At 36.1% G+C, this 12,321-nt stretch overlaps 1 protein-coding gene across 1 annotated transcript in view; it reads right to left on the bottom strand.

Annotated features, from left to right (window-relative positions):
• Positions 1–2,769: 2,769 nt before the first annotated feature.
• The window catches only part of SPRED1 (sprouty related EVH1 domain containing 1), a 59,318-nt gene continuing 49,766 nt past the window's right edge, over positions 2,770–12,321 (bottom strand). The window contains exons 5-6 of the mRNA XM_050335651.1: positions 12,020–12,178; positions 2,770–7,870 (exon numbers count right to left, since the gene is read on the bottom strand). Of these exons, the coding sequence (XP_050191608.1) occupies positions 7,211–7,870; positions 12,020–12,178 (819 nt within the window). The 3' untranslated portion in view covers positions 2,770–7,210. The remainder of the gene's footprint in view (positions 7,871–12,019; positions 12,179–12,321) is intronic.

Raw genomic sequence — 12,321 nt, 5'->3', positions numbered from 1 at the left:
TGGCCAAGAAGGCCAATGGCATCCTGGCCTGGATCAGGAACGGTGTGGCCAGCAGGAGCAGGGAAGTGATCCTTCCCCTGTACTTAGTGCTGGTGAGACCACACCTTGAGTATTGTGTTCAGTTCTGGGCCCCTCAGTTCAGGAAAGACATTGAGGTGCTGGAGCAGGTCCAGAGAAGAGCAACCAGGCTGGTGAAGGGACTCGAGCACAAGCCCTATGAGGAGAGGCTGAGGGAGCTGGGGTTGTTTAGCCTGGAGAAGAGGAGGCTCAGGGGAGACCTCATCACTCTCTACAACTCCCTGAAAGGAGGTTGTAGCCAGGTGGGGGTCAGTCTCTTCTCCCAGGCAATCAGCAGTAGGACATGAAGGCACAGGCTTAAGTTCTGCCAGGAGAGGTTTAGCTTGGCTATTACGAAGAAATTTCTTACAGAGAGAGTAATCAGACATTGGAATGGGCTGCCCAGGGAAGGTGGTAGATCCACCGTTCCTGGAGGTTTTTAAGATGAGACTGGATGTGGCACTTAATGTCATGGTCTAGTAACCATGGCAGTGTTGGATCAATGATTGGACTTGATGATCACAGAGGTCTTTTCCAACACAGTTGATTCTATGAAACTTATTACTGATTCCACTGATTATGGTTCTACAATCACAACACTCCCAGTATTTTGCATTGTTTGAAAGCGCATTAACATCTGCATATTGTCCGTCAAGGTGAAATCAGGACTATCTCACAGTGAGGTTGCACATTATCATGGAAAGCAGCTACATCTGTCTTTCTATAAAATCTCCATTTTTAGACAGCAGATCATATCGCAATGGTTTTCATTTAGAAGTTGCTTCATTATTTACTTACCATGTAAACTTGGGTAGGAACTAAAGGGAGTTTTCCTGGCCATGTTTTTTTTTTTCCTCTCCATCTATCCTGCCACCAAACACTGAGTTTTTCGGTCACCTTATTTATTACTCAAAAATATATTACTCAAAACCAGAATGCAGAAGACGTTTTTGTTGGAGGTTTTTTTAAAAAAAACCAAAAAACCCAAACAGTAAATGCCAAACATGAAATAACTGTTTCTGTGCATTACCTCCAACTGACATAAATAACCACACATTGCTAAAACCCCTTTGGTGGGTACTCAGATGTGCCTGAAGTCTGCCAAACCAGCACTTAAATGAAATCACAATTCATCTGAGAAGCTTATTCTGTCAGTCATTATTTTCTGTATTCTCAAACTTCTCCAATCAGGGCATGGATATACCAGAGATACAAGCTTCTGAAGAATGGACTTATCTCTTTTTTTCTTTCCCTTTTAAGAAAAACCAAATATTGTTATTGATTCACATTATACATTACTCAAAGCATAATTTAGTCAAATCCCATTGTGTGTGCACACACATGCTGTCCAGCCTCAATTCTAAGGTATAAAATATGGTATTATTTTTTTACATTAGCATTTACTTGCTATGTCTGTTTCTAAACTATTAAATTAGAACTCAGTGTTCTCAAATGATGGAAGTGATGATACAATCCTGCAAACTGAAATCTTTCTGTTCTGGTACAGGAGCACATATCAATCCAAGACAGTAAGCTAAAAGGTTCAAGAAACAGTGATGCTGCATACTGAGTATTTACTGCTTAACGACAAAGATTAACTGGTATACTTTTATGAATTTTTTTTAGAAACTGGCGACCAAGTCTGTGATCTACAAACTCTAGTCTGTGGATTAACTTCAGTTTTTCCATTTAATTTATGAGCTCCAGCAACTGAGTTTGATGTAGCTGGAAAGAAAAAAGAACAAGAAAAAGAAACAAAAAAATAAACAAATGCGAAAAAAGAGAAGAAAGAGAAAAAAGAATGAGAAAAAAGAACACAATGAGAAGAGCTCCTCACCTATCCCTTCTTCTTGTTCAAAACCACAAGACTGCATTATCCATAATATTAAAGTGGATTTGGCTGAGTTGTAACATCAGGTTTTTAATTGGTATGAAACCACGTTTAATGCTGAGCCACTTTCTCATATATGGTTTTCATGTAATTCTATAATTTTCTCTATTAACCCCTCACCTTATTAGTCACTCAATTCATTTGTCTGTTTTATTTCTCTGGTAGAGCTGCATTTTCAATGCATCAATTAAAAGCTCAAGTATCAATAGTTAATAGTCCATGTAATGATTACACCTGGTAATAATAAAATTCTTCAAGTTAGCAACTTATCAAATGAACAGTGAGAATTACTCTATTGGCTGTAACCAATAATAAAACATTTGCAAAACCCAGAGGAAAATACATTTCAATTTAGAATAATCCATCCTAAACCCTGACCACTGAGCTTTCAAATTACAGTCTCACAGATTTCTACTTGTTCATTTTTCTTCATGGAATAATTAGTATTGCTTCGTTTTCTGGTGTATATCTAATTCTTTAACTTACACAAAGCTTAGTATTATATTCAGAGATACACATTTTTGTGGTGGGGTCAAGTGGGACCTTAAATATATATACGGTTTATATAAAGAAATCTTGACCCCCATAGCATGATGTCAAAGACAATACTGCTGTAGATAAAAAGCAAGCTGGTAAAAGCATATTTTTCTTTAAAACATTATAGCAACTCTTAAAAGTGGTTCTTACAATGGAAGATGCTGGAGCTTGAAAGTAATACTTGTATTTACTTCTCTTTGTTCTGTTCTTGAGCTGCAACGTTTTATTTCATATGCACTGTTCAGACTAATCCCAGCACAGAATGGAAAAAACATGTTAGTTGCTTCATTTTAAGATAGTTTTAATCAGGTAATTACAAGAAAAAAACATTTAAACAGTTTTTATGGTGTTATCTGCTGTGTCAACTTACAAGGATATGATGTAACAAACCAGTTACAAACTTAAAGACATATTTACATTATATACTTAAAGTAACAAGCTATATTCATAAAGGAAACACCTATGGGATGAGTTAACTAAATAATACATCATTTAGTAGAAACAAATAGCAGTTGAGGTTTAATGGAAACAATATACACATGAGGCACTTTGAGGTCATTAGGGTGGAAAGCAAATGGCACCAAGCAAAAGAAGGAAAACCACGTACAGCTTATACTGCAGCTTTGAACATGAAGGCTGCTTCTTCACCAAATGCTTTGATTTCTTTAACGAACCGCAACTTTTGCAATTAAGAGAGAGAAACCTTCAGGGAAGAAAAACCCCAGAACAAAACCCAAACAAGCCCCCCAAACCCTCTTTGTTTTCATCAGTGAACCAAAGGAAACAGAAGTTTTATCCACCCAGCTGCTGGACTAACAGCACCATAAGGCATCTTTTTAAAGTTCTTGTTTTCGTTGCCAGCCTTGAGCCTGGTCTTCATTTTACTAATAAGAATGTATAGCTGTACTGGCTGCACACTGTGCCATAAGCTCAGAGAAGATTTAAAGTCTCATTTAAACCTGGGCATTATTTACACAGAAGTTCAACATTATCCTCCAGGTACACATGGACAGATCATTCTGAAGAGAACTCATCCAAAATGGGAATGTTAAATTCCAACAAAAACAATTAAGGCATTCCTCAAAACACCCTTCCTTCTCTAGAGGAAACTGCATTGGTTAAGACTGTTTGGAACATCCCTTCCTTAAGTTCTGGAAGAGTTTTATGCCAACATTTACTGCTGTTTACTAAATAGTTACCATAATAATTGTAGAATACTATCAAATATTGCTTTAACCGTGCACACAACTGTAGATACACCTTTCACAGCTAACTGAAATGCATATGAGTGCACACATCCACCTGTGCATACTCAAAATTTCACTTATGTTACAAACCAAAAGGCCAGATTCCCTCCGCATGAACATCAAAGCTTCATCACTTTGCTGTGGGAAGAACTTCAAGAGGGGAAATAAATCAGATTAAAAAAATATTTCTTATAAACTCAGTGACAGAATTAAAAGAATTTTAATTTCATTCCTGATTTTTATGCTCCTGTGTAACAGGCCATTGTAACTATTTTAAACCTATCAAAACATATGGTTAAAGGATTTTTACTTCAGTGTTAATAATGCAACCTAAGAAGCATGATGAGATAAGGAATCACAGTAAGATTCCAAATTACAATCCTGTAAATTCATAACTAAATCGTGCACCAATGGCACCTAAATGACGATGTAATCCAATACCGCTCCTGAATGCTACTTTTCCCCCAGTAGATGGTGCACGAGTGCTGCTGTCATTTAACTTCTTCCCCAAATTTCAAAGGGAAATACTTAATTTTCACGGTAACCGACGCTTTCAACAAGCGAGGGACTTAATATTCAGTGACAGTTTCCAAAGACTCCGGTCCCCTCCAAGCAACACAAAGCTCTGCTACTACGTCGCTGACAAACTACAGCTCTGACATTAAAAGCAAGGGGAAGAGTACGGATTGGGGAAGAAATTCCTCTCTTTCCAAATGCTTAAGAAAATATGTCAGAAGAGATAGGATAAATATAACATGCCACCAAAACCAAAAGATACACAGATGTAGAAGCCTGTTCTGGAATAGGTTTGCCACAAGTCCACCTTCCACTACCCCCCTTCCAAATACAGCAGTGGGTAAGATTCCTAACACCAGAAGAAAAAGTACACGTGCAGGCTACTAAAGCCAACCCTTTTGTAATCTTGTAGCTTTGCATTCAGTTAGTTGCTCTCAAACCAGGCATGCAGGCTGACACTTCCAGCACAAGAAGAACAAGTGACCATACGTCCATTCAGTAACCCTTTCTTAGATGAAGCAAAGAGAAAAGCAAAAGGTGAAAACATTTTAGCAGCAAAGTGGTTAAACACAAGGTGAAAATATTAATGCACACATTCAATAAAAATATTAAAGCATATATGTTTCATATAAAATACAGTACAGGACCAGGAGTTTCAATGTGTTGTATAGCGTTCAGAGGAAACTGTTAAACTAATTTCTTTCTGAAGTATATACATAATATGATTATATAGTGTTTTTCTACACAGCCAGCAAGTTCTTTTCTTAGGTTGTTCATACCTCTTCACCTTGAACGAGGAACTTAGCATTTGGAAATTATAAATTTCTCTCATTCACTAGGAAAACACCACCTTTTTTTTAATGAAAGTTGTTTTTAAAGTTAACAGTCTATTCTAGGCAACCAAGTTTAGCTGAAAATCTGTGAAGCATGAAAACCAACCAGAGTAGCAGCTTTCAAATATATAAACAGTAAAAACCAAGAGTGCTGCTACTGTATCACATTCTTGGACTTGAGCCATCCAATCAACTCTTAATACAAAACTAGATGCTCTTTTGTAACTTCTATAGTTATCAAGATATTTGTCTTCTTTTTCAATGTGAAATAATACTTTCAGATGATCTATATACACAAGGTGGCCAATTCAAGCTGTAATATAAATATAAATGTTTTCTTTCAAAAAGTATTTTACAGATAGATAAAGTTATTTACATTTGATCATTTTTACTTCTGGGTTACAAAGGAAAATAAAGGGGACTGAACTGATACAGGCAGAAAAAATTAACACAAAATATACTGAAAAAAATGCATAGAAGTGAGAAAAGTAAGTCATGTGCATCTTTTAAAATGAATCAATTAGGTTGTTTGTTTAATAACCAGGGTATACTGAGGAGAGTCTGTCCCATTCAAGCTAAGATGTCAAATGGGCACCTTCACTGATAAATTATGACTGGTTTTAGTGTTGTACGTCTTTAACAAGAAGTAACGTTTATTACTTCATAACAAAGCAAAACATGCAATGTTTTAAAAAATTCTCTATAGGTTAATTAGTTAATTCTTACCTGAAAGTTAAAGACTTAGTAAGTACAAACCCATAAGAAATATCATATACAATATATCACCATACATACACACACGTACACATGCTCTCTCACTCTCCACCACCACTCCCCCACCGCCACCTTGAAAGTTCCCCAATTAAGAAGTTCACTCAGTTTTGCCTGGGCTGTAATTTATTTCTCAAGCTAAGTCTTTTGTTGTTGTTGTTTGAACAAAACACACAGTATTTTTGTTCTTGCCCATTCAAATTAGAAAAAGTTGTGGTTCAAAATAATGAAAACAATTTCACTTTTGTTATTAATCTTTTGTTTTAATCATAGTACTTGATAAACAGCTGAACAGGATCCTAGTTTAACAGAAGGATAAACAAGAACACTGATGACAATTTGTTACAACTGCCTTAATGTACCTTTTGCTTAATGAACATCTGAATATGCAAGAAAATATTTTTGGAGGACATCCCAAAAGAAAACAACTTGCTGGTTGAACAACAGAAACAACGTCCTTTTTGCTATTATGTTGAAATCAAAGTCATTTATATATAAAAATAAATGTTATGTTCTAACAAGAACATTTTAGACAATTACATCTGTGCTTAACAAAAAATATTGGTCACTTGAGACTAGAATAATTAATATTTTAAAGGTTTTTAGATTATCAGAATGTATGGATACAATTCAACACAAACTGTAGCTGAAGGGAACCAGGACTGAAAATATCAATTCATCCATCTGGAATAAAAATGCAACTAAAATAACTAATTAAATATTTAAAATACTACCATGGAATGTGACAGTAGATATGGTCCATACCTACTATATCGGAGGGAAGGAAAGTTTAACATGTAATAATTCGTACCTTACACATTTAGTTAAATATAAACATTTGTTATTTATACATAAAGTCGCTTCCAAAAAACTATTAATAAGTGATTTAGTTGCACTTAAAATCAGTTTTATTTCTCATTTGCCAAGTATTAACTTTTCTTAATCTTAAATCAACTGTCACTAGTGCACTTTTAGTTAAAATTTCCCGTCAGGTAAGTTTTAATCCTTTTAAAAGAGCCCCCTCACCTAAACCATGAATGTACAAAGTGGCAAAAGTTAATCTCTTTTAGTATAATCATAGTTTATATACTCATTTTATAGCCAATAATAAGAACAGGCTTTCCTTTGCAAGATCTCCTTCACAACTTGCAACAAATGCCACGCACTCAAAGGAAATAGTTAGGCGTGGCTACCACTTGTAAAATGCCAAGGTCTGACAAGTCTTGTTGCTTCCTCCACATCAAGCATCTCTTATGTGAAAGAAGATTCCCTTCAGCTTGCCAAAAAGCTTCCACAAATCCAAGTTAGATGCTTCCTGGAAACAAAGATTTTTCAGCTCTGTTTGGCACAAGACTGATTCATCCCGCAGCTTTATGCTTTCCTCCACAGCACCCACACACCTCACCACAGTGATGGCATGCTCTCAAGGGGAGGTAGCAGCACATACATGGAGCAATGAACGAGAGTGCCACCAGTGCTAACCAGCGTAAGCAGAACTTGTCATCACTAGTGTCACATGAGCAAGGATCAGAGAAATCTCCTTCAGAGTCTGACATGCAGTGATACAGCATGCTCTCTGCGCAAAGCATGCAACTAACTTGGTAGATACATCTTTTAATAGGATCTGGTGCATCTTGACATTTTCCTCTGCCATTATCTTCATGATTAAACCTTTCCTGGCAGTATATACAGCGGGAACGCTCACCATCCTCTTTTCTTCTTTTTGAGTTTTTAAATTTTGATGAGGAAGGCTGAGTTTTAAATACCACAGAGCTCTTTGAGTCTTTCAGGGAATTCAACTTAGTTCCATCCCCACATGGGTATAAATAGTCAGATTTTTTACTGTCTGATTTAGAAAATGGTATATTTGAGTCTGCATCATCCCTCTCCAGGTCGTTCTTCCACATGTCAGGATGCCTGTAGTCTGCATAACGACGTATCAAAATGTCACGAGGGTTTATCCTAACAATTTCATCTTCGTCCTGAAAACTAACGTGTCTGATTGACTTCAGTGGGACCTGAAATGGCAAAGTAAGAGAAGTTTACTACAGTGAAGTCCCAAATTTACAACCACCTACTTCAATTCATTAGTTTAGGACACCAGCAGACACCTAAGGACTTCTTAAATTCTCAGCTTGTAATGAACTGACTATAATTCAAGACTTTAAAAGGCACGTAAGAAGGATCATGCTAAACATGTACAAAACAAACAGAAGAGAAATAAGACAGAGTACTTGTTCTGCCTTCCAACGAGAGGGCATGGGGGCATGAAGAAGTTGTCAAATGTGGTAAAATTCATAGAATCATCCGAACTGAAACAGTGAAGACCTTAGTAAGTGTAAGATAGCAGACTGCCACTACGTGTTACTGAAATCACATTACAAGTGACTTGCAAGAAAAGGTGCAAATAATGACAGGACAAAAATTTAGCATGTGTATGAAGGTAGCTCTTGAAAATAGCAGACAGTGCAGCAAAAAAGCAAAGGTCTCAGTACGTTCCAGTACTCCTACCTTACAGACAGGCAATTATTTTCCTACACTGCAGGGCTATTATATTCACAGACAGATTAAAAGTGGGCTTCAAATCAAATTCCGCTTTTTCCTCCTGTCAAGTGCACAGCCTGTAAACCATCTCCCAGAAAGGACCAAAAAAATCTCCATTCCCTAACCTATTAGCCTTACAAAGTCTCCAAAATCATGAATTATTTGGGAATGCATCTTTGGCACCAGTATGGTTGCTTTGGGAGTCTTTACCTTATTAGTACTCAAATTACTGAGAATTAATGTATCACCATTCCAAAATCGAGGACAACAGTTGAACTGCACACTCCTAATCTGTTCCAGTGTGGGACAGAAAACTACTGAAAATGATGTTAAGTTAAAACACTTCTATTTTACTTTGCATGTGCCTATGCTCCTACTACACCGAAGTCTGCAAGTCCTGGTTTTGGGGTATGAGACAGAGGAGGGAGGAGGGAAGGCAGCTGGGAAAGAGGAAGAAAGAACTTCTTAAAATATGCCATCTTCTGATTATGTAAGAATATCTGTAGCCTGCTCTAACCATCACTTCCCTGCTCAACAATCCTTGTGTGATAAGTACAGAACTGTAATTAGAGCTGCTTTGCCCTGAGACTTTCAACTGGAATATGCTAACAAGAATAATTTTTTTTTCCCTTGGCTCTAAGCCACATAGTTGGACTTCCACAAGGTCTCAAGGATACAAGAAGAAGAAAGGTTATATCCTGTGTAGCTAACATTGCTCCTCTTCAATACTTCCCCAGGCTCCTATACAAGCAGTCAGGCTTCCCCTTTGCTTATAAAAGCAGAGTGTTTCTCAACTCTACTCTGTTTTCAAACAAGAGGAAGAGTATTGTTTAGCATCAATAACTAGCTATGGCTAATTGGCTTTCTTTAGCACTTTAGAGCATAAATTTATTTAAGGGAAAAAGCAGAGAAAATGTCATTAGAATCCCATATGTTACAGGCACAAAGGATCCTTACCCCACTGTCCACATAGAATATTACGTACACATTTAAGACATTAAAAACCCTCATTGTTTAAAGGAAAAAACCCCTAAAACCTCAAACAGAAGAACCCACCCTCAACCTCCCATTCTCCAGACAGCTAATAGCCATTACAGATCACTACAAATGCTAACAACTGTAAAATCTGACCTCTCCTCAGCCTTTGAAGGCTTTTTATTTGTTTGAGCAGAACACATCATATACATAGAACTCATTTAATTTTTTCAAGTCCCCAGCCCAACACCTAAAAATACTTAAGGACTGACATGTTACAAACAAGGCACCACAACACATTCTTCATACAACTGATATTAAGAAGTATTTTTTTAAGAAAGAAAGTGGGAAATGCTAAAAACAAGCAGACTGGAGAAAAGCTTTATTTAAATGAAGTGCTTACTTGTTGGGTGTTTAATGTGACCTACGTGAACATATGAAAACTTAAAAAAAATACACAATTCAAATTCAGTTAGGTACAAATACCAGCAAAATTCAATGAGAATAACACACACAGTCCTCTAAACATTCAAAATTAAAACTCAGTACAAATGACATCTCTGTGCAACAGCTGAAGGAGGAAGGGAGGAGGAATATTACAGCAAACTGAAATTCTAAAAAGAATATGACTATGAACATGATTAGCCAGATGGAAATTAGAGAGAAAAATTTTGTTGACACACCTGACCCACAAGTATTGCACCTTACTTAGAGGGATGCACCTCTAAACAAGGCATGGTCACTTTCTTGGTACTGCAGCCTTTGCTGTTTCTGCTCAGATACACCTGACTTTGCTGAGCTTGCAACTTCAAAATATGAGGACACCAGTAGCTGAATCCCTCATAGCAAAACACTAAATCTAAGTTAAACATACATCCATGTATCAGAAGCTGAAAAGTTGAGGGACTTAAGTATTTTCTACTAACAGCCAAAGTAACACAAAGTGTCATTAATCACCTTAGTTTGAGCACACACTTCTCAAGCTATTCAACTTATAAGCATAAGAGTGTTAAAATTTATTTACACAAAACTGAAACAAAATAGGTAATTAGTTCAAGATCTGCTGTGCCACCTGATCACATGCATGGAGTTTAGCTGAGACAGTGCAGCGTGTGCACATACAGAATGTGAGGTTTTGTTGACTTGCCTATGTTCTAAATGTGTGTACCACATTACCATGCAAAAAGCATGGAATATCAGTTGCAGATAGTGACACAATATGATAAGAGTATTTTAAAAAATATCTATTTTTAAATGTTCATGCAATCTCCCATAACTTCAGTTTTCAATTGGAGCATTGTAATTTCAGAAAAATTACTCTTTAATTTCTATCAGACAGACACAAACTGCCCAGTATACCACAGCTTAAATTATCATTTACTCAGCAGCCAGTTTTTTACATGCTCTCAAAACAGGTATTTTAAGCTACTGCACTTTTCTTTACAACTCAGTGAAGACTAACAGCATATGCATCACTGGTTACCGCAGCTATTAAATGTTAGCTGCAATAACCTAATCACCTATCCATTCTATTCTAAAAAATATTTACAATTCCATTTGCAAGTAAATGGGAAGAGGGAAAAATATGTACCTCTTGATGAACAGAACAAAAATATGAGGTGACTTATACAAAGAGATCATTGGAGTAGATCAATGATTAAAAATAGAAGTTCACAATTTTGAGCTCTTTACTTAGTTCTCCAGATGATATTGCTCACTTCTTTTGCCCAATAAAGCAGCTTAAGAGCAGCTGATGCAAGACTTTAATACAATCCTATCTTTCTCTGCAAAAATGACTGAGGGTACTAAAAGGTTCTATTTCAAGGAACAGAAATATTTTCTGACAAGTCTTCAAAACTACTTGAACTTGCATTCATCTTTGACTGCTGTTATTCAGCATATTCTAAAAGCTTCTCATGTGTTTGCTTCTTGACATAAAAGCTTCCCATGCTTCTAGATATAAGACCCTCAAATTAATTACTATCCAACTTACTGTTAAGTCTACTTCTACAGATAACAAAAACTGTCAAATTCTCTGAGCTTTAGAAAAAAGCAAAATGTATAGTGTTAAAGGAAAAGCTGTAGCAATGGCTGAATACTTTTTATACATAACTGATATATTATTTTCCTTGTGAACCAAAATAGAGTATTTTAGTTTAAATAGGCAGTTAGAAAGGATAAGCAATGTTTCACTAAAAAGATTTAGCAGAAGTTCACTACTTTGCAATGCATCCAAGAAATCAATTTTAAAGACACTTTTCAGTATTTCTAATCAAAACATTATTAGTATACATATAACCAAGACTGAGCTCATGGCCAAATAACATTTTCTGAAAATTTTTCAATAGCTTCTCAAGGCTGCAGATACTGAAGTCTGTAATACAAAAACTGAATTCAAAGAAAATAAAGATTTATTAATGTAGTCTGGTGCAACACAACCACAGCTAAATAACTTCACAAAGCTTTATCTATGCCATAATAATGCTATAATATTTCAGCTGCAAAGCCTATATTGGTAATTTCAAGAAGTTGAGACTATAATGCTACACACAGGGACTTAGAACAAAGCAATTTCTTGTGAGAAACTACATACTGTTCCATTAATACAGCAAGCAAATAAGAACTGCTGCTTTTATTGGTATTCTTACCTGGTTAGGTTGGTTAGGAAAACAGGCTCTCCTGGTGTTGAAATCCTCAAATGCTGAAGACCTTAAATTCGCACTGTTGTAGGTTTCACTGGTTACTACAGTTTCGTGTTGGAAAAGGTGATCTTTCATTAATGAACCTGATGTATTTTCTTGAGCAGTCTAGAACACATAAGAACTCCCTTGAAATGATTTTGCATTTATACAAAAACCACACCAAATCCACCAAGTTCACACATAAATGTGTTAATATTCTGTAAAATGTGATAGAGGTATTTAAAAATAGAAGTATTTTTAAAGCACTT

Source organism: Myiozetetes cayanensis, unplaced genomic scaffold, assembly GCF_022539395.1.
Source record: "Myiozetetes cayanensis isolate MyiCay16 unplaced genomic scaffold, myiCay2020 scf6-25, whole genome shotgun sequence".
NCBI lineage: Eukaryota > Metazoa > Chordata > Aves > Passeriformes > Tyrannidae > Myiozetetes > Myiozetetes cayanensis.
The sequence above is the reverse complement of the archived record's forward strand: the minus strand, read 5'-3'. Positions and strand labels throughout refer to the sequence as shown.